This window comes from Macaca mulatta, chromosome 10 (genome assembly GCF_049350105.2).
Source record: "Macaca mulatta isolate MMU2019108-1 chromosome 10, T2T-MMU8v2.0, whole genome shotgun sequence".
In the NCBI taxonomy this organism is placed as follows: Eukaryota; Metazoa; Chordata; class Mammalia; order Primates; family Cercopithecidae; genus Macaca; species Macaca mulatta.
The window spans coordinates 35247067-35272058 of NC_133415.1; the positions used below are offsets into that span (position 1 = coordinate 35247067).

A 24992-nucleotide genomic window follows, 5' to 3' on the forward strand; every position below is an offset into this window, starting at 1 on the left:
GGAAGCTCAAACACATAATAACATTAACCTTAAATGTAAATGGGCTAAATGCTCCAATTAAAAGACACAGACTGGCAAATTGGATAAAGAGTCAAGACCCACCAGTGTGCTATATTTAGGAGACCCATCTCACATGCAGAGACACACATAGGGTCAAAATAAAGGGATGGAGGAAGATCTACTAAGCAAATGGAAAACAAAACAAAACAAAAAAAGCAGGGGTTGCAATCCTAGTCTCTGATAAAACAGACTTTAAACCAACAAGGATCAGAAGAGACAAAGAAGGCCATTACATAATGGTAAAGGGATCAATTCAACAAGAAGAGCTACCTATCCTAAATATATATGCACCCAATACAGGAGCACCCAGATTCATAAAGCAAGTCCTTAGAGACCTACAAAGAGACTTAGACTCCTACACAATAATAATGGGAGACTTTAACACCCCACTGTCAACATTAGACAGATCAACGAGACAGAAAGTAAACAAGGATATGCAGGAATTGAACTCAGCTCTGCACCAAGTGGACGTAATAGACATCTACAGAACTCTCCACCCCAAATCAACAGAATATACATTCTTCTCAGCAATACATCACATTTATTCCAAAATTGACGACATAGTTGGAAGTAAAGCACTCCTCAGCAAATGTAAAAGAACAGAAATGATAACAAACTATCTCTCAGACCACAGTACAATCAAACTAGAACTCAGGATTAAGAAACTCACTAAAAACCGCTCAACTACATGGAAACTGAACAACATAACGAAAAGAAGACAGAAATAAAGATGTTCTTTGAAACCAATGAGAACAAAGACACAACATACCAGAATCTCTGGGACACATTTAAAGCAGTATGTAGAGGGAAATTTATAGCACTAAATGCCCACAAGAGAAAGAAGGAAAGATTTAAATTGACACCCTAACATCACAATTAAAAGAACTAGAGAAGCAAGAGCAAACACATTCAAAAGCTAGCAGAAGGGAAGAAATAGATCAGAGCAGAACTGAAGGAGATAGAGACACAAAAAACCCTTAAAAAAATCAGTGAATCAATGTTTGATTCAATGTTTGAAAAGATCAATAAAATTGATAGACCACTAGCAAGACTAATAAAGAAGGAAAGAAGAATCAAATAGATGCAATAAAAAATGTTAAAGGGGATATCACCACTGATCCCACAGAAATACAAACTACCGTCAGAGAATAGTATAAACACCTCTATGCAAATAAAATAGAAAATCTAGAAGAGATGGATACATTCCTGGACACCCTCCCAAGACTAAACCAGGAAGAAGTTGAATCCCTGAATAGACCAATAACAGGTTCTGAAATTGAGGCAGTGATTAATAGCCTACCAACCTAAAAAAAGTCCAGGTCCGGACAGATTCATAGCTGAATTCTACCAGAGGTGCAAAGAGGAGCTGGTACCATTCCTCCTGAAACTATTCCAGTCAATAGAAAAAGAGGGAATCCTCCCTAACTCATTTTATGAGGCCAACATCATCGTGATACCAAAGCCTGTCAGAGACACAACAACAACAAAAAAGAGAATTTTAGAACAATATCCCTGATGAACATCGATGCAAAAATCCTCAATAAAATACTGGCAATCCGAATCCAGCAGCACATCAAAAAGCTTATCCACCAAGATCAAGTTGGCTTCATCCCTGGGATGCAAGGCTGGTTCAACATAGACAAATCACTAAATGTAATCTAGCATATAAACAGAACCAAAGACAAAAACCACATGATTATCTCAATAGATACAGAAAAGGCCTTTGATAAAATTCAACAGCCCTTCATGCTAAAAACTCTCGATAAATTAGGTATTGATGAGATGTATCTCAAAATAATAAGAGCTATTTATGACAGACCCATAGCCAATATCATACTGAATGGGCAAAAACTGGAAGCATTCCCTTTGAAAACTGGCACAGGACAGGGATGTCCTCTCTCACCACTCCTATTCAACATAGTGTTGGAAGTTCTGGCAAGGGCAATCAGGCAGGAGAAAGAAATAAAGGGTATTCAGTTAGGAAAAGAGGAAGTCAAATTGTCCCTGTTTGAAGATGACATGATTGTATATTTAGAAAACCCCATCATCTCAGCCTAAAAAGCTGATAAGCAACTTCAGCAAATTCTCAGGATACAAAATCAGTGTGCAAAAATCACAAGCATTCCTCTACACCAATAACAGACAAACAGCCAAATCCTGAGTGAACTCCCATTCACAATGGCTTCAAAGAGAATAAAATACCTAGGAATGCAACTTACAAGGGATGTGAAAGACCTCTTCCAGGAGAACTAGAAACCACTGCTGAACGAAATAAAAGAGGACACAAACAAATGGAAGAACATTCCTTGCTTATGGATAGCAAGAATCAATATCGTGAAAATGGCCATACTGCCCAAGGTAATTTATAGATTCAGTGCCATCCCCATCAAGCTACCAATGACTTTCTTCACAGAATTGGAAAAAACTAAAGTTCATATGGAACCAAAAAAGAGCCCACATTGCCAAGACAATCCTAAGCCAAAAGCACAAAGCTGGAGGCATCATGCTACCTGACTTCAAACTATACTACAAGGCTACAGTAACCAAAACAGCATGGTACCGGTACCAAAACAGGGATATGGACCAATGGAACAGAACAGAGCCTTCAGAAATAATACCACACATCTACAACCATCTGATATTTGACAAACCTGACAAAAACAAGAAATGGGGAAAAGATTCCCTATTTAATAAATGGTGCTGGGAAAACTGGCTAGCCACATGTAGAAAGATGAAACTGGATCCCTTCTTTACACCTTATAGAAAAATTAATTCAAGATGGATTAAAGACTTAAATGTTAGGCCTAAAACCGTAAAAACCCTAGAAAAAAATCTAGGCAATACCATTCAGGATGTAGGCATGGGCAAGGGTAAGGACTTCATGACTAAAACACCAAAAGAAATGGCAACAAAAGCCAAAATTAAAAATGGGATCTAATTAAGCTAAAGAGCTTCTGCACAGCGAAAGAAACTAGCATCAGAGTGAACAGGCAACCCACAGAATGGGAGAAAATTTTTACAGTCTACCCATCTGACAAAGGGCTAATGTCCAGGATCTACAAAGAATTTAAACAAATTTACAAAAAAAATCAACCCCATCAAAAAGTGGGCAAAGGATATGAGCAGACGCTTCTCAAAAGAAGACATTTGTGCAGCCAACAGACACATGAAAAAATGTTCAGCATCACTGGCCATTAGAGAAATGCGAATCAAAACCACAATGAGATACCATCTCACACCAGTTAGAATGGTGATCATTAAAAAGTCAGGAAACAACAGGTGCTGGAGAGGATGTGGAGAAATAGGAATGCTTTTACAATGTTGGTGGGACTGTAAACTAATTCAACCATTGTGGCAGATGGTGTGACGATTCCTCAAGGATCTAGAACTAGAAATACCATTTGACCCAGCCATCCCATTACTGGGCATATACCCAAAGGATTATAAATCATGCTGCTATAAAGACACATGCACACTTATGTTTATTGCGGCACTATTCACAATAGCAAAAACTTGGAACCAACCCAAATGTCCGTCAATGATAGACTGGATTAAGAAAATGTGGTGCATATACACCATGGAATACTATATAGCCATAAAAAAGGATGAGTTCATGTCCTTTGTAGGGACATGGATGAAGGTGGAATCCATCATTCTCAGCAAACTATTGCAAGGACGGAAAACCAGACACCACATGTTCTCACTCATAGGTGGGAATTGAACAATGAGAACACTTGGACACAGGGTGGGGAACATCACACACTGTGGCCTGTTGTAGGGTAGGGGGAGGGGGGAGGGATAACATTAGGAGATATACCTAATGTGAATGACGAGTTAACGGGTGCAGCATACCAACATGGCACATGTGTACATATGTAACCTGCATGTTGTGCACATGTACCATAGAACTTAAAGTATAATTTAAAAAAAAAAGACTGTTGAATATTGACCCTCACTCTCTTCTGGCTTGTAGGGTTTCTGCAGAGAGATGTGCTTTTAGTCTGATGGCTTCTCTTTGTGGGTAACCTGACCTTTCTTTCTGGCTGCCCTTACCATTTTTTTCCTTCATTTCAAACTTGGTGAATCTGACAATTATGTGTCTTGAGGGGTTTGGAAAGTTCTCCTGGATAATAAATATCTTTAAGAGTGTTTTCCAATTTGGTTCCATTCTCCCCGTCATTTTCACGTATACCTCAAATGTAGATTTGACCTTTTCACATAGTCCCATATTTCTTTGAGGCTTTGTCTATTCCTTTAAATTTTTTTCTCTAATCTTGTCTTCACACTTTATTTCATTAAGTTAATCTTTAATCTCTGATATCCTTTCTTCTGCTTGATCAATTTGGCTATTGACACTTGTTTATTTTTCACGAAGTTCTCATGCTGTCGCTTCCAGCTTGATCAAGTCATGTATGTTCTTCTCTAAGCTGGTTATCCTAGTTAGCAGTTCCTGTAACCATTTATCAAGGTTCTTCGTTTCCTTGCATTGGGTTAGAATGTACTCCTTTAGCTCGGAGGAGTTTGTTTTTACCCCCTTTCTGAAGCCTACTTCTGTCAGTTCGTCAAACTCATTCTCCATCCAATTTTGTTCCCTTGCTGGCAAGGAGTTGTGATCTTTTGGAGGAGAAGACGCATTCTGGATTTTGGAATTTTCAGCCTTTTTGCCCTGGTGTTTCCTCATCTTTGTGGATTTGTCTATTTTTGGTCTTTGATGTTGGTGATATTTGGATGGAGTTTTTGTGTGGGTGTCCTTTTTGTTGATGTTGGTGCTATTGCTTTCTGTTTGTTAGTTTTCCTTCTGATAGTCAGGCTTCTCTTCTGCAGGTCTGCTGGAGTTTGCTGGAAGTCCACTCCAGACGCTGTTTGCCTGGGTATCACCAGTGGAGGCTGCAGAACAGCAAAAATTGCTGCCTGCTCTTTCCTCTGGAAGCTTTGTCCCGGAGGGGCACCTGCCAGATGCCAGCTGGAGCTCTCCTGTATGAGTTGTCTGTCAACCCCTGCTGGGAGGTATCTCCCAGTCAGGAGGGACAGGGGTCAGGGACCCACTTGAGGAGGCAGTCTGTCCCTTAGCAGAGCTTGGGCGCTGTGCCGGGAGATACACTGTGCTCTTCAAAGCCACAGGCCGAACGTTTAAGTCTGCTGAAGCTGCGCCCACAGCTGCCCCTTCCTCCAGGTGCTCTGTCCCAGGGAGATGGGAGTTTTATCTATAAGCCCCTGACTGGGGGGATGCTGCCTTTCAGAGATGCCCTGCCCAGAGAGGCAGAATCTAGAGAGGCAGTCTGGCTACAGCCGCTTTGCTGTGCTGTGGTGGGTTCTGCACCATGTTTAAACTTCCCAGTGGCCTCTTTCTCCGTTTTACCTACCGCTGGTCATTGTCCCTTTTTATGAGGATCCATAGCCATTAGACTGCATTCTGCTGGCCTGAGGTAGAGACAAATGCCACAGATCAATACAGGTTACCAGGGCTCAACTGAGGCCCTGAAAGGAGGCAACTCCAGCAGCAGTAAATATAAAATATTGACATAAATCTGAAATACAGATGCAGTTTTAGAACCAAGAGGTAGACAAAGGAAGAAATTAACAAGAAACTCTGGCTTTCTGGGACAAAGCCAAATTCAGAATAAAGGTAATCCTGATCTGAAGTTCCATAGCACAAAGCATTTCCCTCACAGTCACCTTATTCAGAAGTCTCTTAGAAGTCTGTGTGCATCTTCTGTTCATAGCCAGGTGCTTCTCTAGGGAGGTGGAGATGATTCTTGGACAAATGATTGTATTTAGCTTGACCTGATGTCTTGTGTGGTTGTGGCCTGAATTTTGCAGGTGGTCCCACGTAGTTTGAATCGTGGCTCTACCTAATAGCTTTGCATTATAGGCAAATCTACTTAGTGAATGAAGCTTCACTTTCTACAAAATGTGGTGTGCAAATAATTTATATCACAGGTGACTGTTGTATTAAGAAATTGTATAATGTAAGGTTGATACAAGGCATGGAGCTCAGTCCCTGAGGTAGAGTTAGCCATGAAATAAACTGCTTAGTGTGGCATGTGCTACCTTCCAAATTTCCCGTGCCACATTCTCCCATCTCTCACTGTCATTTAGCCACAGTGGCCCCTTTCTCGCTTTGGAAAGAGCCAAGTTCTTCCTCACTTAGGGCCTTTGCACTTGCAGTTCCCTCTTCCTGGGATGCAGCAGCTTCCTCCACCACTTTCACATGCCTGGCTCCTTCTCATTCTTCTAGTTCAGCGGGTATTTTCAAGCAGTGTTGTAAGGTGATTGAGAGCATGTGCTCTGGTTTCAAATTTTGGCTCTACCACTTACTGGCTCTGTGACCCTTGGGCAAGTTACTTCTCTGCATCCCAATTCTTAAACTGTTCATTGCAGTAGTAATATCTATTTGACTAGGTTGTGAGGATAAATAAATTCGTATATATGTGTACATACACGCACATATTTAGCATTTGGAATGGTGCTCAGTGTGTAGTAAGGCTCTGTAGAAGTGATTGCTGTTATAAAATGTCACTACCTCGAAGAGACCTTCCTTGCCCAGGTCATCTAGCAGTCTCCCCCAGGCTGCTGTGATTATTGTCATATTTGGATATGTAATTACTGACATACTTGGGTTTATTTCTATTGTCTGTCTTCATGCTATTTATCCTGCTTGAAAAAAATGAATTGAAAAATGAATAGCCACTTTGTGAGATGGTATCATGAAATTGAACATATGTTTAACTGAAGTTCCAGAAAGGGGTTGAGGGAGAGGAGAGAAAAAATATTTGAAGAAAATTTAGCTGAAGTTTTGCCAAATTTGATCATAAACAGTAGTCCACAGCTCCTAGAAGTTCAGCTAGTTCCAAGCAGGATAAACACAAAGGAGAATGTACATAAGCTCATCATGATCAAATCGCTGAAGACAAAGGTAAGGAAAATGAGGCAGGAGAATCGCTTGAGCCCGGGAGGTGGAGGTTGCAGTGAGCCAAGATTGCACCACTGCACTACAGCCTGGGCAACCGAGCAAGACTCTTGTCTCAAAACAAAAAACAAACAAAAAAGTAGCCAGAGGGGTAACCCACACTGTACCAGATTGACAGTCAGCTTTTATCAGAAACAGTGGAGGCCAGAAGACAGTGCACTGACGTGTCAACAGCCCTGGAGGAAGAAAACCATCATCTGAGATTCTACACCCAGTGCAATTTTCTTTTTAAGTGAAGATACTATAAAAACATTGTCACATTTTTAAAAAAGCTAAGAAGGGTGTTATCAGAAAGCATGCAATATAAGAAATGCTAAAAGAAATATTTCAGGCTCCTGGAAACCATGACCTGTGGCTTTTATCCTATATGTAGTCTGCCTAACAGAATCTGATCACTGTAGGCACACATTTGTTTTTCTTTAAGTGTTCATTGAATATTTGCTAGCTGTGAGGCACAGTACCAAGGCTTTTAGCTGAGTCACTTCATATCCTTAGAACAGCCTGATAGCATAGGCACAGTGTTGTCCTCATTTCTCAGGTGAGGAAATGAAGACATGGAGAACACAGGCCATGACACAGTCTGTGGTGCCATCATCCTAGATTCTCCAGTGGAAAATTCTGCTTTAAAATATGAAGGCAAAACCAACACACTGTCAGAGCATCAGATAGAAAACAACAACAACAAACTAAGACCGTATGTTACCAGACAACCCACAATATGAGAAATGCTAAAAGAAATACTTCAGCAGTGTGCTTCTGGGGAGTATAATGATATTGATACACAACATGGATGCAGAAGGATTTCCAGTAAATTACAGGCACTGGAAGAAAGTATTGGGAGGATGAAGACTGGAGCTGAGCAATCCACAGCTTTCAAGGATCTGCTTACAGATTTGGGAAACTGTATTCCATTATCCACCCAACTATCTTTGCAGAGCTATCGTCATCACTGTTCCCTCTCCCCTAGCCTCAGTCCAAATTCTACACGTAAAGCAATATTGGTGAGAGAACAAGCAGAGCCCATGAAACCAGGCTGCTGGGCTTGAAGTCTTGCTCTGCCACTTTATGACCAAGGCGTTTATAGAATGAATGCAAAGTTGGCTTAACATTTAAAAACAGGCCAGTGCAGTTCATCACAGTAAGAGAATAAAGAAGAAAAATCACCTGATCATCTGAATAGACGCAAAAAAGTATTTGACCAAATTTCAACAAACCATAGAAAATTAGTTGTATCTATGAAGAACCTATAGCTAACATCATTCTTAATCATAAAATACTGAACGTTTTGCCCTAAGATCATGAACAAAGCAAGGATGTCTGTGCATATGACTTTTATGCAGTGTTGTACCAAAGGGTCTAGTCAGTGTAACAAGCATTAAAAAGAAATGAAAGTCATAGAGATTGTAAAAGATGAAGTAAAATTGTCTTTATTCTCAAAAGGCATGATTGGATATACAGGAACTTCTAAGAAATCTACTTCAAAAAACCTTCCCAGAACTAGGTGAATATAGCAAGACCACAGAATTTAAGGTGAACATATAAACTTAATATATGGAAATACAGCTGCATAATTTACACAAAATTGAAATAATGCGGTAGCATAAAAACCCTCACAATATATGAGAGTAAACGCCAGCTAGAGTAGTAACAGTACACTTGCTATGCTCATAATATACATGCACCTGCACCACGCACACACAGAATCGTGAAGGCAGCAGCCTGGGCAAGACTTCAGGTGACTGTAAATAAGTGGCACTTATTTTTATGTTCCTCAACTCTATCCTGTCTGACTGTGCCTCAATCTTCAATCTTTTCAATCCAAGGCTTATTGGGCTGGGAGATTAAGTGAGGCCCAGGAGTTGATATAGCAGCAATGAAGTCTTTGGGACCTTCCCTGAGTCATTTTAGTGGTACAGAAAGGGAACAGCCTGATTAGAGTGATTTCACAAAACAGGAGAAGAGGAAATGAAGATTAGCAGTGAGGAAACTCTTCAGAGTTTTAAGGTAAAGAGGGTAGAAAAACTGGGCCATAGTTGGAAGAGAATGTGGGCTAAAGCCAAACTTTTAATTTTTTTCTAAGATGGGAGAAGTTTGTGTCTTGATGGGAATGATCCTAGTAGAGGTGGAGAACTGTTGGGGTGATGTCCATTTGTGAGCGAGAGGGTGTTCACAAATGCAAGAAGGTTGGCCTTAGTATGGATGAAGACTCTGTGCTCCCCAGTGACAAGGTCCAGGGCTATAGGCACAGGCAGGCTGGTGGGTGTGGAGGCGGATTCCCTTTGCATTGCTTATATTTTCTCATGGAATAAGAAACAAAGAAATAGGGGTGTTGGAGGTTTAAAGGGAGAGAAGTTGAGAGGTTGTTGCAAAACAGCAGGAGAAAGCCATGAACTAGGTAAATATGGTAGGACGTTGGGCCACATGAGGGCCCCTTGAAGTTAAAGTGAGACCAGGCAGCATGGTTATGTAATTCTCTCCAGCTGTTCACAGCTGAATGGGAACAGGTGGAGTAGGCAAAGCATTAGGCTTAGCCAGGGGCTGTGGTTTTGCCAGATAAATAAGAGGAATGGAGACAGAAGCAAGGGTGTGATTATATTAGAGCCATGGAAAGGAAGTTTGATAAGGGGGAGAATAACAGGGATAAAAGGTGAGTGGGAAAAGGTGGTAGGAGTCCTAGAGTGTAGGTCTTCTGGGTTCTAAAGAGTTGTGATAATAACCCGATGCTTGGTGTCTGTGGTCCTTCAGGGTTGTATACCAAGGGGTTTGGGTTTATTTGCATAATAAAACTATGAGGTACTCAGGGTGGTGGTGGTGATTCCAGTAGCTGAGACAAGCTCCAAAGAGGTAAATGGCTTACTGGAAAGTCACACCTGGAGCCAGTGGAGAAGCATAGACTCATCCACAGTTCTCTACCATGGGTAGTCTTTTATCCCTGTATGTGGTGTCACTCAGTCTTGTTGAAGAGATGGAAGAAGAGAGCCTGAGAGAAAATGTAATCATGCATTCAATTCTATGGGGTGGAGTAGTGTAAGGAGTTTATCTGATCACTAATACATACTGAGCACTTAACATGTACAAGACACTATTATAAGTACTAGGGATGCAGCAGTGAACAAGATGGAAAAAAAGCCTCTCAGTGCTTTGGGAGGCAGCAGCAGGAGGATCACATGAGGCCAGGAGTTCAGGATGAGCGTAGGCAACATAGCGAGACCCCATCTCTGCAGAAAAATATATTAAAGAATTAGCTAGGTATGGTGGCGTGTGCTCTAGTCCCAGCTACTTAGGAGGCTGAAGTGGGAGGATTACCTAAGCTCGGGAATTAGAGGGTGCGGTGAGCTGTGACTGTGCCACCACTGCACTCCAGCCTGAGTGACAGAGTAAGACTGTGTCCCTTAAAAAAGAAGCATCCTGAAGTCCTGTGCTTGGGAGAAGTTTTAGAAGGGTTTTTCTGTGACTCTTCTAAAGCATCATGATATGGTAAAAAGCACATTTTACTAAAAGTTGGGAAACATGTTTTTCTGCTACTTGTTTACTGCTAATACTTCTGCTTCTGACACTGTTGCTTCAACTCACCATGCTTAGTGGAGGTCCCCATCTATAAACTAAGATGTTGTGGCTTTGAGAGTTCTGCTCTGTCTAAAAGTGCTATGCACTGAGGTCAGTGTTCTAGCCTAATGACATTGTTGCTATAAAGTGTTCTCACCCAACCTCCTGCTCTAAAGTGTGGAAATGCACGTTATTTTGTAGTGATGAGACTCTGTTGACATAGTGAGATGCTGCGGTAAAATGCATTCAAAGTCACTCTCCACCTTTGAAACTCTGGGGAAATCCGAAAGGGAGACATAGGCTGAGTGCAGGTCCAAGTCCCGTCCTCAACTTAGTGATGTCTTAGATCTGTTAAAAGCTTGGTAATAACAAATGAATGTTTCCCCTCTTCTTACTCCTTCCTGGTGGGATTTAGGCCTGGAGGAAACGCTGGTTTATCCTGCGGAGGGGCCAGACTAGCAGTGACCCAGATGTTCTGGAATACTACAAGAATGATGGCTCCAAGAATCCCCTGCGCACCATCAACCTGAACCTCTGTGAGCAGCTGGATGTTGGTGTGACTCTGAACTTCAACAAGAAGGAGATTCAGAAGGGCTACATGTTTGACATCAAGACCAGTGAGCGTACCTTTTACCTGGTGGCTGAGACCAGGGAGGACATGAACGAGTGGGTCCAGAGCATCTGTCAGATCTGCGGCTTCAGGCAGGTTGAGGAAAGCACAGGTATGGGAGCACACACAGCCCTGTCTCAGGAGGGGCTAGATGAGGCCCTCTGATCTCCAGCAAGGAGGGCAGCTCTAGCTGCCAACACTGCCAAGAAGTGTTGGGCTCGTGATGAAGCTAAAGGCGTTTTGGGTGTTTCTTCTGATACCTCGATATCAGTACCATCCTCAGTCCTCCACCTCTCCCCCTTCCCTGAGCTCTCAGCACCTTTGCCCTGTCGCCTCTCAGCACCTTTGCCCTGTTGCCTCTCAGCCACCCCTAGGGAAGACCTCTCCTTCGCCCTCTACTGGTCCATCTCTGGCTGTTCTGGCCCACCTACCTCAGATCGCCTGGCACAGTTGCACTTGACCCTTGGTGGGTTTGTTTAGGGGTGCTTTGTGAATCTTACTGATTTATAATCACTTAGGAGGGGACAGGTGAAAGGAGCAAATACAGAGTTATGCTTGGGTTTTAATAACCTTCACAAAAGAGTAGTTCAGCTTTTAAAAATGAGTTTTAAGTTGCAGAAATGCTCCTTCACATGTGTTCGGGCTCATCCTCTACTCACCAGGAAGGTTAAGGAGCAGGCTTTTTTCTTTTTTTTTTTTCTGAGGCAGGTATATGGTCTAAATTGGTCATTCTTGAACCTGGTTGCATATCACAATTGAGGGACATTTTTAAAATGTTGATGCCAAGGACCTGTGCCAAGTGAGTTACCTAGAAATCTTTGAGTGGTGGACCCAGGCATTAGTGTCTTTTGGAAGCTCCACTGTTTCCCACTTTTTTGGGAGGGTAAAATTGAAAAGAAAAGCTTCATTTTGAGTAGCAAGGGTCTAGGGCTCAGCAGATACTTCCTGTACATGTTTTAGATTTTGAAGGTCACATATAGTCTCTATTTTATATTCCTGTTTTTTTAAAATGTTACAATCCTTTGAAAATGTAAAAACCATTCTTAGCTCATCAGCATCAGGATAACCTGGGAACTTGTTAGACCTGTACATTCTTGTAAGAATGTCAGTAAGTAATTCATTCTTGTAAGTCAGTCTGCACCCCAGTCCAGACTTACTGAATCAGAAACTCTGGGACAAAACACAGCAGTCTGATTTTAAGAACTCTTCAGGCAACGTTTATTGTCAGAACTGCTTTGAAAGGATGTTTCCGGAGCTATAGGTCTTTTGAGAGAGCTGATCGGTTTTATAGCCATGACTTGGTGCTGATAGACCCCCAGGTCTGCATATAAATGGACTCTGGGTCATGGATAGGACTCTACTGCCTGAGTGCTAGACAGGGGCTGTGGAGGTGAGGGTGGGTCACTCTTTCATCCTCACAGCCCACACATACAACTGGGGGCATGAAGGATGCTTGGGGTGACAGGACAGGGTGAGTGGGTTGTGGAAAAGTGGCCTTTCCTACCAGACTGAGGTGCCTGGACTTTATTGGGAGGGCAATGAGGAGCAGTGACTGTCACCAGGGGAGTAGTTCCTTACTATGCTACATCCTTTGTTTGATCAACGCATACTGGTTGTATCACACAGTGGGCTTGATTCTGAGAACAAAACCATTTCAAAAGAGATGAAATCTCTGCCCTCACTGAGTTTCGAGCTGAAGGTATGGGGCGATGAGAGAAAGGTTGGTGTTTTACAAGAATTCCATTTGAAACACGAGCAATTACTGGCAAGAAACTGGTTGAAGAAATAGACAGAAATGTGGTTTTAGAAAGAGAGAGAATGCTTTGTGAGTCATCTTAAGGATGCAGGGCACTGTGGAAGAGCTTTCTGTGAGCAATGCCGTAAAGACAGGACATGGTTGGTGAGAAACAGTGAAGAGTCATAGTGATGCCTGGGCTCTGGCTTGGAGAGTGGAGTGGACAGTCATGCTGATGTGCCTCACCTAGAGGGAACACAGGCATGCAAGGGGCTCACTTGGAGCATTGGGGACACCTGCTTTTGGGGTGTCTGCCTTGCAGCAGGGAGCCCCAGAAAGGCCTGAGCTGCAGGTTCAGATTTTAGCATTGCCATCACTTAGGCGGTACCAGGGGCTGGGCTGTGGGAGGATAGGATCATCCTGCAGTATCCAGAGTCAGGGTGAGGCTGAGGAGGGTCTAGAGCGGAATCCTGAAGAATAGCTCCATTGAAGGCAGAGGAAGCAGATCCAACAAGATGGCAGGAGCAGAGGCTCGGCAGAGCTTCCTGTTGCACCCTCCCTGGGCAGCAGCTGCGTTCATCCTTGGTGCCGTGGCTGCTTGGCCCCCTAGCATAGACTCTTTCTCCTCCACTGGTAGAGCATTCATCTTGCAGGTCTTTTGGAGCTGCAAGGCCATTGATTCTGTTAGCAGACATCCCACTCACCAGGAGACCTGCATGGGAGCTCATCTTGGAGTGCACATAGCTATCAATAGAGCCATCTTTCCCAGAGCCCCGTCAGATGTTTCTGTTGCTCACTGGCAGAACTTGTCTTGCCCAGCATCAGAAACAGCTGGAGAGCAGCAGACACTCAGGGGCATTAGCCAGCTGGGGTTCCTGCTACAGGCCATGAGGTGGCACAGCCAGAAATAGGCCAGATATCAGGGAGGCAGAAAGAGAACTCTGTCCCCTCTGATATGACTTGAAGAACGCTTAGAAGGCCACCATCAACACCACCCAAACATAACCCCACTAGCGATCACATCATTTAAAATTACACCTGTAGACCTTCATTTCTTTTGAACAAGTTTTGCTGTTGGGATTTTTTATTGCTGAAAGTATGTTTTTATTTATTCTGCAAACACAAACTAAAAGCTGTCTATGTAACCGGCCTCTATTAGGTGAATGCTTGGGCCATGGAGGTAACAACATCAGTTGCAGTTCTCAAAAACCCATGGACTGGGCAAGGAAGTGCCTATGATGGGATGGGAACATGCATATAATGGGAACATGGGCCAAGTGCTGTGACACCCAGAAGAAAGCTGGTCCAGGAAGTTTCAGAGAGAATATGATATTTGAGCAGGGCTTAAAGTCTGCATGTGAGTTTGAGTAGAAGTGAAATCCAGGCAGAAGGAACAGCATAAGCCAAAGCAAAGAAGCCTGAAAGAGGCTGGTGTGTGCAGGATGACCAATGCTACCATATACCTTGGTTGTGGGTGTAGGAAAGCAGGAAACAGGTCAGACTGCGAAAGGCCTTGTAGGTTCTGTTGAGGAGTGTGGACAGGTCCTAGGGAGCAAGCCAGATGAACAGTGTGCTGGGCTTGGGGTGCAGCAAAGTACCACCTGTCCATGATACCTGTCTTCCTTGCCAACACATCAGGAGTCTGGGATGCTGTGGAAGGACAGGCAGGAAAGCGGGGTTTCCAAGAATGCGGCTTCAGTTGGCAAGCCTCACTTGACCCAGACAGCCTTAGCTTTGAGGGAGGCCATGATAGAGGAGCCACCGTGGAGGAGGGAGGTGGTGGCACTCACCACTGCAAGGGCTGTCTTGCCTGGGAGCCTGGACCACACTCCTGGACTGTGGGGAGTCACACCATCTGGGAGTGGCACAGTCATGGCCCAGGGCACTATGAGGCTTCCAGGCTGCTGTAGGGTGGGAAAGAGGCAGAGCGTCTGCTCCTCAGCCAGGATAGCCAGGAGGCCCCAGCCCTCCTCTGGGAGGACACAGGGGCGGGCGTGTGGGAGGAAGGGTGCTGGGGCTGGATTATCGCCTCTGCCTGCATGTGTTTCTGCCTCTAGCAGCCCACTTTAGGACAAGGATGCCTTTCCTTCCTGTTTCATTCACAGGCTCCCTGGGAAACATTTCCTCAGCCAGTCACGGCCCCTGCTCTTCTGCAGCTGAGCCCAGCCGCTCCCATCAGCACCTCCCCCAAGAACGAGAACGTGCGTCTGAACCCCCTGTGTCTCACCATGTGCCGCCCATCTGGCCCATCCTTGCACCTCGGGGGTGTCTCTGCCCGCACCAGCACGCCAGCCAGAAAGCAGGACATGTAAGGTAGGGGACCACTACAGCCAGTGCGGGGAGTGACCCCCACAAGGTCTTGTTCTTTTCAGTCCCTGATTTTTTTTAAATTTCAAAGAGAAGGACATAAAATATTGTATCTTTCAGGTTAGCAAACATACATAACAAAATTTAATTTTTTGTTTATGTAGCCTTCACATTTTATTGGTTTTATTTATGTTGCTACAAAGTGATAATTGGATTCCTAAGAAACCTACCATTATAGAAAATCATGCCATGAAAATTTTGTTTGATTTTGGGGAAAAAAGGATTAGTGGCTAGAGTTTCAGAACTGCAAATAACAAAGTCAGTTTATGTGTTGGCCTTAAGAGGACAGCTATGAAACCTTAAGATTGATGAACAGATCCACAGCTCAGTTGAATTCTAAGCTGTGCTGCTCCCCAGTAGCTGCAGTCATGGCTATTTAAATTTAAACTAATTAAAATTAAATTAAATTTCGAGTTCAGTTTCTCAGTTATAGTGGCCAGCAAAGTGACTAGCAAAGATAGGCAGCATGTCCATCACCACAGATGGTTTCACAAGGGACTCCTTGCTCTGGAACCATGACCTCTGCTTCTCTGACACCACTGGATGTCTCACAGGGGCAGAGCCTGCACCAGTTTTATCACCTGTAATTCCCAGTGTAAGGGCCGGCAAATGTGCAGAGGGGATGGGCTTGACCAGAGCTGGTACTCAGTTGCCACCATGGCACACAGATCACAGTCATATTCCTTGATTTGTTAGTTTAGAAATACCTAAATCATGCTGTGAAAATGAAGGCAGACAGATAAATGCCTGTGTTAATAGATTACTTCATGACATCTCCGAGAATATTTTCGTACATAATCTCACTGGAACCAGTCAAACATATGAGAGATAGCTAGAAAGATCATTTGTGTCCATTTTATAGGTGAAGCAGCTGAGGCTCACAGCTATCAAATGGTAGAGGAGGGACTAGAACCCAGGTACCCTCACATCTGTCCTGAACTCTCTGTCTCACACTTTGCTGCACTCCTGGTTTTCTAATTATTTTTCTGTAACACAGCAGGGGCTCCAACACTCAATCTGAAGGCTGGTTCCATCAGCCATTTTCCTGAAGCAACGCTATTCCTTCATTTGTGAACTTTCAGCAGTTCCACCTTCATCAACTGATACATGAAGATCTGTGTTCTAGAAAGATAAAAGAATTAACCAAGATCAGTGAACTAGTTAGTGGCAGAACCACACCAGTACCTGCCTCTCCTGAGTCCCAGACCAGGGATAGGCAGTACAGTGCAATGGAAAGCATGGCACAGGTTTGGCATCAGCCAGATATGGCTTCAAATTCAGGTTCTGCCACTTTTCGTGTTATCTTAGGCCACTTATTTAACCTCTTTGACCTTCAACTTCCTTATCTTCAGAATGGAAATGACTAACTCAAGGGCGGATGGGTGTAAGGTGGCAGAACACACATGAGGTGCACAGTGGCAGAAGCTCAGTCCATGTTACCTGTGGTTCTCCCTGTGCCCATTTCCCTCTACTGCATGTATGAATGCCTGGACAGAGAGAAGGGAGGTCTTACAGTCGTTCTTGTAAAAGACACAGTGCTTCGTGTTGGTGCCCTTCACGCTTTCACATGCACACAGAACACTTAGTGAGCTTGCTGAGATGCTTGTTTTCATCAGTGAACCTTGCTGACACGGACTGAGGTTACCAGTGCAGCTCATCTGCAGGACACACTTTATGTAGAAGGCTTGGTATACTAACAGCCACTACCACCTGTACTCCAATGACACAGCTGAAGCAAAAGGAGACAGACACATAAATGTCTCTGCCTGCATGAGCAGTGAGGGTCCACTTTCTGCATTCCTTCCTCCTCTGTGAAATTCCTGTTAGTCTTACCAGCAGGAGTTGGTTTCTTTGAATCACCACAGCAGTTTTTTATGTTCTCTCTCCCAGCATTTGGGGCTGTCTGCCTCATGTTAATGGATTTCCATGTTAAGATGTTCTGGATGTTATGGAGGTTGTGTTACGGATTTCCGTGTTAAGATGCTCTGAGGACACAAGGCAAGGCATGTAGTACGTCTGCATCAGTACATGATGAGTGTTTGATGGTCGTGTGCTGTAGTGAGATGGCACAGTGGAGGAGAAAGAACTGTCTACAGCTTGGGAACAGCACTGCCACAGGCCCTTGGCCAGGCTGTGCTGTCTTCTCTCTTTGTTTTCGCTTGTGTGGATGAGGGAGTGAGAGGGCAATGAGCAATATTTCAGGGTAGTTTCTTCAGAAAAGTTCAAACACTGTTTGCCAGATTGCAAGGGGAGATGGAAAATGGGAAGGAAGCTTTCTTAAGTCCTGAAAGATGATATTGTTTCTAATGGTAGTGGCATAGCTTGCATCATACTAAATTACTGAACAGTTAGAAACTGAGACATTAAAAAACAACTGTTTGAAGGCACTGAAGAACAATTAAAACTCTGGCAGGAACTGGAACAGATTTGACTCTTGAAAGAACTGAGATTCAATTTCTGTGGCTTTTCCTAGAACAGATCCCAGATATTCAGTGTGTGATGAAAAATTACTAGCCGTATGAGTAAACCAGAATAGACCCAGATTTTGGAGCTAGCCTACAAAGACTTTAAAATAAGTATGTTAACTTTTTAAATCTATGGGCAAAAAATGTATGTAATGGGTGAAGAGATGATGGATTTTGGGAGAGATACAGGGACTCTGGAAAAGGACTTAGAAATTCCAGCTCCACTGTGGTGGCAGACCCACTGCAGGATATCCTTCCCAGATCACAGATTAAAACTCTGGACACATACAAAGTATGATTACCCAAAGACCCTGGGAAGTAAATGAAAGGAGGCAGAGAGTGGACTGGAGAAAAACTTGGAGCAGTGAATATGCAGAGGTCAATTTTCTGTCTTCCATGGATTTGCCTCCAGGGTGCGCCCACACAAAGCAACACAGTGGGGCCAGTGGTTAGAACTTTCCTGGAAACCCCGTCTTTCTAGGTAGAGGAACCAGAAAAGAGCCCAGTGGAGCTGGAAAGGATTCTAGAGCAGAGTGAGCTGGAGAAGGCATCTGCTAATTCTGAGCATGAAACCACCAAAGTCTTATGCTCACCTTGAGCTAGACATGTGTGGAAAGTCCCAAAACACTGTAACAGAGCTATATGAACTGAGCACAGCTTGGAACTACCACACGTAGGAGAGATGGAACTTGCAGTCTCAACCTAACCAGCTTGATTTTCTGCAGAATCCAAAACATCAACATTCTCCCAAGGATTATGGCAACCCACAGTCTACACAAAACACAACATGCACAACATTCAGGATGCTATTCACAATTTCTCAGCTTACGGAGAACCAGTAGAATGTAACCAGTTCTAATTGGAAGACAGATGTGAACCTCAAGATAATACAGATGTTGGATATCTATTCAGCAGTGAGATTGCCGGATCACACGGTAGTTCTGGTTTTAGTTTTTTGAGGAACCTTCATACTGTTTTCCATAGTGGCTGTGCTAATTTACATTCCTACAAGGAATATATAGAGTGTTCCCATTTCTCCATGCCCTTGCCAGCATTTGTTATTATCTTTTTGATAATAGCCATTTTAACTGGGGGAGATGATATCTCATTGTGGTTTTGATTTGCATTTTTCTAATGACTAGTGATGTTGATAATTTTTTCATTTACCTATTGGCCATTTGGATGTCTTCTTTGAAGAAATGTCTGTCCAGATCTTTTGTCCATTTTGTAATCTGATTATTTGATTTTTTGTCCATTGAGTTGTTTGAGTTCCTTATATATTCTATTAATTTCTTATTGGATGAATAGTTTGAAAATACTTTCTCCGATTGCATAGATTGTCTCTTCACTTTGTTAATTTTTCCCTTTGCTGTATAGAAGCTTTTTAGCTTGATATAATCCCATTTGTCAGTTTTTGCTTTGATTACTTGTGCATTTGAGGTCTTACGCAAGAACGTTTTTAAAGGCTAGACCAGTGTTTTGAAGTGTTTTCTCAATGTTTTCTTCTAGATGTTTCATGGTTTCAGGTCTTACATTTACATGTTTAATCAATCTGGAGTTGATTTTTGTATAGAGTGAGAGATAGGGCTCTAGTTTCATTCATACATTCACATGGATATTTATTTTTCCTAGCACCATTTATTGAAGAGACTGTTCTTTCCCCAGTGTATACTCTTGGCATCTTTGTTGAAAATGAGTTGACTGTAAATGCATGAATTTGTTTCTGGCATCTGTATTCTGTTCCACTGGCCTGTATGTCCATTTTTAAGTCAGTGCCATGCTGTTTTGGTTATAGCTTTGTAGTATATTTTGAGGTCAGGTAATATGAGTCCTCCAGTTTTGTTCTTTTTTGCTCAGAGTTGCTTTGGCTGTTCTGATTCTTGTGTGGTTTCACAAAAATTTTAGAGTTTTTGTTTCTATTTCTGTAGAGAATACAGAATGGTATTTTGATAGGCATTGACTCTGCAGGTTTCTTTAGATAGTGTTGGGATGATAAGACCCAACACCAGGCCATGGGGGCTACGAAGTCTGGCGGAGTCAAAGGATTGAGAAAAGACAAGTTAAGAGTGAAGGTGGGACCAGGGGGCCAATGCTAGTATGGAGGGTGCAAAGGTCCCAAGCTCTGGGAGCCCATGCTATTTGTTGGTGATCAAACAAAGAAACAGGTGGTGAGGATGTGGGGATTGAAAGGTAGCAATGCGTCAAGGGCATGATCTACAGCTGTGATGGTTTAGCATTTTCTTTGAAGCATACAGAACATGTTCTGCTACTTGAGATAATGGGAAACATGTTCTTCTAGTTTAAGATACAATCAATCTATGAGCCTGGGAGGGCTAGAAGCAAGGAGCCACCAAGTCTAGACACTTTCCAGAGGCCACTAGGGGTTTTATGCCCTGAGTCCTGGATTCTATCCAAGCCACGAGGGGTTTTATGCCTTGGACTTAGGTTATGGTGTGGCAGGGCAGCCTTCCACCCTTTGGCACAGAACTTGGTGTTGCAAAGGCCAAGAGGGGTTTTAGACCCTGGACCCTGGACATGTTCCAAGACTCTTTTACATTATTTCAGACATGCAAGCCCTGCCTCAGCTTTTTTCCCAACACTCAGATTTTCCCCGACAGAAGTCAGGTAATATGATTCCTCCAGTTTTGTTCTTTTTGCTCAGGGTTGCTTTGGTTGTTCTGATTCTTGTGTGGTTTCATATAACTTTTAGAATTTTTGTTTCTATTTCCATAGAGAATACTGAATGGTATTTTGATAGGCATTGATTCTGCAGATTTCTTTAGGTAGTATGAACATTTTAACAATATTAATTTTTATAATCATGATCATGGAATATTGTTCCATTTTCATGTCCTTTTTAATTTTTTTAATAAGCATTTTATAGTTTCGTTGTTGAGATCTTTTACTTCTTTAAGGTTATTTCTAAGTATTTTTTGTAGCTACTGTAAATGGGATTGCTTTCTTAATTTCTTTTTTAGACTTTGCTGTTGACATATAGAAATACTACTGATTTTTACACATTGATTTTGTATTCTGCATCTTTGCTGAATTTATCCATTCCAACAACCTTTTGGCATTTTTAAGTTTTCCCAAATATAAGATTATATTATTTGCAAACAAGGGCAATTTTACTTCTTCCTTTTCAATTTGGATGCCCTTTCTTTCTCCCTTCTCATTGCTCTGGCTAGGACTTCTAGTACCATGTTGAATAACAGTGTGAAAGTGGGCATTCTTGTCTTATTCCAGATTTTAGAGGAAAGGCTTTTAATTTTTCCCTGTTCAGTATGATGCCAGCTGTGAGTTTTGCATATAAAACCTTTTATTGTTTTGAGGTATGTTCCTTCTATACCTGGTTTGTTGAGAGTTTTTATTGTGAAGGGATGTAGCATTTTATCAAATAACTTTTTGTCATATTTCGAAATGATCACATGATTTTTGTTTTTGAATCTGTTAATGTGGTGTATCATGTTTATTTATTTGCATATGTTGAACCCACCTTGCATCCCTGAGATGAATCTTACTTGATCAAGATGAATTATCTTTATAATATATCGTTATAAACATCAGGGATGTTTCCTTTTTTATTGTAGCTTTGTCTGTTTTTGGTATCAGGATAGTGCTTTATAGGATGAGTTTGGAAGTATTCCATCCTCCTCAACATTTTGGAATAGCTTGAGAAGAATTGATGTTAGTTCTTTAGATGTTTGGTGGAAATCAGCAGTGAAGCCATCAGGTCTTGAGTTTTTCTTTGATGGGAGTTTCTTTATTACTGCATGTATCTTGTGATTTGTTGGTCTGTTCAGGTTTTCTATTTCTTCATGATTCAACGTTGCTAGGTTGTATTTGTGTAGGAATTAATCCGTATCTTCCAGGTTTTCCAATTTTTGGCATATTGTTGCTCATAATAATCTCTGATGGTTCTTTGAATTTTTGTCTTATCAGATGTAATGTCTCCTTTTTGTCTCTAATTTTATTTAAAGCTTGACTCATTTTTTTGTTAATCTAGCTAAAGGATTTCAATTTTGTTTATCTTTTCAAAAAAACAAAGTTTTTGTTTCATTGATATTTTATTCACTCTAAATTTTATTTATTTCTGCTCTGAACTGTAATATTTATTTCCTTCTAATTTGGGGTTTGTTTTTTTCTTACTTTTCTACTTTTTTAAGGGGCATCATTTAGTTTTTTTCTACCCCACACTATATTTTATTTTATATTTATTTAGTTATTTTTATTACATTTTAAATTCTGGGATACATGTGCAGAACACGCAGGTTTGTTACGTAGGTATACACATGCCATAGTGGTTTCCTGCATCCATCAACCTGTCATCTACATTAAGTGTTTCTCCTAATGCTATCCCTCCCCTATCTCCCCACCTCTTGACAGGCCCTGGTGTGTGATGTTTCCCTCCCTATGTCCATGTGGTCTCATTGTTCACCTCCTACTTATGAGTGAGAACATGTGGTGTTTGGTTTTCTGTTCTAGTGTAAGTTTGCTGACAATAATGGTTTCCAGCTTCATTCATGTCCCTGCCAAAGATGTGAACTCATTCCTTTTTATGGCTGCATAGTATTCCATGGTGTATATGTGCTGCATTTTCTTTATCCAGTCTATCATTGAGGGGCATTGTGTTGGTTCCAAGTCTTTGCTGTTGTGAATAGTGCTGCAGTAAACATACGAGTGCATATGTCTTTCTAGTAGAATGATTTGTAATCCTTTGGGTATATACCCAGTAATAGGATTGCTAGGTCAAATGGTATTTCTAGTTGTAGATCCTTGAGGAATCGCCACACTGTGTTTCACAACGGTTGAACTAATTTACACTCCCACCAACAGTGTAAAAATGTTCCTATTTCTCCAAATCCTCTCCAGCATCTGTTGTTTCCTGACTTTTTAATGGTCACCATTCTAACTGGCATGAGATGGTATCTTGTTGTGGTTTTGATTTGCATTTCTTTAATGACCAGTGATGATGAGCTTTTTTCATATGTTTGTTGGCCACATAAATGTCTTCCTCTGAGAAGCATCTGTTCATATCCTTCGGCCCCTTTTTGATGGGATTGTTTGGATTTTTCTTGTAAATTTGTTTAAGTTCTTTGTAGATTCTGGGTATTAGCCCTTTGTCAGATGGATAGATTGCAGAAATATTCTCCCATTCTGTTGGTTGACTGTTCACTCTGATAATAGTTTCTTTTGCTGTGCAGAAGCTGGTTAGCTTAATTAATCCTATTTGTCAATTTTGGCTTTTGTTGCCATAGATTTTGGTGCTTTAGTCATGAAGTCTCTGCCCATGCCTGTTTGCTTAATAGTATTGCCTGGTTTTTTTTCCCCATGATTTTTATGGTTTTAGATCTTACTTTTAAGTCTTTAATCCACCTTGAGTTAATTTTTGTATAAGGTGTAAGGAAGGGATCCAGTTTCAGTTTTCTGCATATGGCTATCCAATTTTCCCAACACCATTTATTAAACAGGGAATCCTGTCCCCATTGCTTGTTTTTGTCAGGTTTGTCAAAGATCAGATGGTTGTAGATGTGTGGTTATTTCTGAGGCCTCTGTTATGTTCCATTGGTCTATATTTCTGTTTTCGTACCAGTACCATGCTGTTTTGGTGCCTGTAGCCTCATAGTATAGCTTGAAGTCAGGTAGCATGATGCTGCCAGGTTGTTCTTTTTGCTTAGGACTGTCATGGCAATACGGGCTCTTTTTTGGTTTCATATGAAATTTAAAGTAGATTTTTCTAATTCTGTGAAGAAAGTCTAATTCTGTGAAGAAAGTAGTTTGATGGGAATAGCCTTGAATCTGCAAATTTCTTTGGGCAGTACGGCCATTTTCACAATATTGATTCTTCCTATCCACGAGCATGGAATGTTTTTCCATTTGTTTGTGTCCTGTCTTACTTCCTTGAGCAGTGAGTGGTTTGTAGTTCTCCTTGAAGAGGTCCTTCACATCCCTTGTAAGTTCTATTTCTAGGCATTCTATTCTCTTTGAAGCAGTTGTGAATGGGAGTTCACTCAGGATTTGGCTGTTTGTCTGTTATTGGTGTATAGGAATGCTTGTGATTTTTGCACATGGATTTTGTATTCTGAGACTTTACTGAAGTTGCTTATCTGCTTAAGGAGATTTTGGACTGAGACGATGGGATTTTCTGAATATACAATCATGTTATCTGCAAACAGAGACAACTTGACTTCCTCTCTTCCTAATTGAATACTTTTATTTCTTTCTCTTGCCTGATTGCCCTGGCCACAGCTTCCAATACTATGTTGAGTAGGAGTGGTGAGAGAGGGCTTCCTTGTCTTGCGCCAGTTTTCAAAGGGAATGCTTCCAGCTTTTGCCCATTTAATATGATATTGGCTGTGGGTTTGTCATAAATAGCTCTTATTATTTTGAGATATGTTCCATCAATACCTAGTTTATTGAGAGTTTTTAGCACGAAACAGTGTTGAATTTTATCGAAGGCCTTTTCTGCATCTATTGAGATAATCATGCGGTTTTTGTCATTGGTTCTGTTAATGTGATGGATTACATTTATTGATTTGCATATGTTAAACCAGCCTTGCATCCCAGGAATGAAGCCGGCTTGATCATGGTGGATAAGCTTTTTAGTGTGCTGCTAAGTTCAATATGCCAGTATTTTATTGTAGATTTTCGCATCAGTCTTCATCAGGGATATTGAACTGAAATTTTCTTTCTTTGTGTGTCTTTGCCAGATTTTGGTGTCAGGATGATGCTGGCCTCAAAAAATGAGTTAGGGAGTAGTCCATCTTTTTCTGTTTTTTGGAATAGTTTCAGAAGGAATGATATCAGCTCCTCTTTGTGCCTGTGCTAGAATTCGGCTGTGAATCCATCTGGTCCTGGGCTCTTTTTGGTTGGTAGTGTTTAATTACTGCCTCAATTTCAGAACTTGTTATTAGTCTCTTCAGGGATTTTACTTTTTCTGGTTTAGTCTTGGGATGGTGTATGTGTCCAGGAATTTGCCTATTTCTTCTAGATTTTCTAGTTTATTTGCTTAGAGGTGTTTATAGTATTCTTTGATGGTAGTTTGTATTTCCGTGGGATCACTGGTGTTATCCCCTTTATCATTTTTTTTATTGTGTCTGTTTGATTCTTCTCTCTTTTCTTTTTATTAGTCTGGCTAGAGGTCTATCTAATTTGTTAATCTTTTCCAAAACCAGTTCCTAGATTCATCAATTTTTTGAAAGGCTTTTTGTGTCTCTATATCCTTCAGCTGTGCTCTGA

The 24992-nt window shown here is 41.8% G+C and overlaps 1 protein-coding gene across 1 annotated transcript in view; it reads left to right on the plus strand.

The window, feature by feature from the left end:
• GAB4 (GRB2 associated binding protein family member 4) overlaps positions 1-24992 on the plus strand; it is a 58513-nt gene that overhangs the window by 7672 nt on the left and 25849 nt on the right. The window contains exons 3-4 of the mRNA XM_028828027.2: positions 10992-11298; positions 15027-15234. Coding sequence (XP_028683860.2) covers positions 10992-11298; positions 15027-15234 — 515 coding nt within the window. The remainder of the gene's footprint in view (positions 1-10991; positions 11299-15026; positions 15235-24992) is intronic.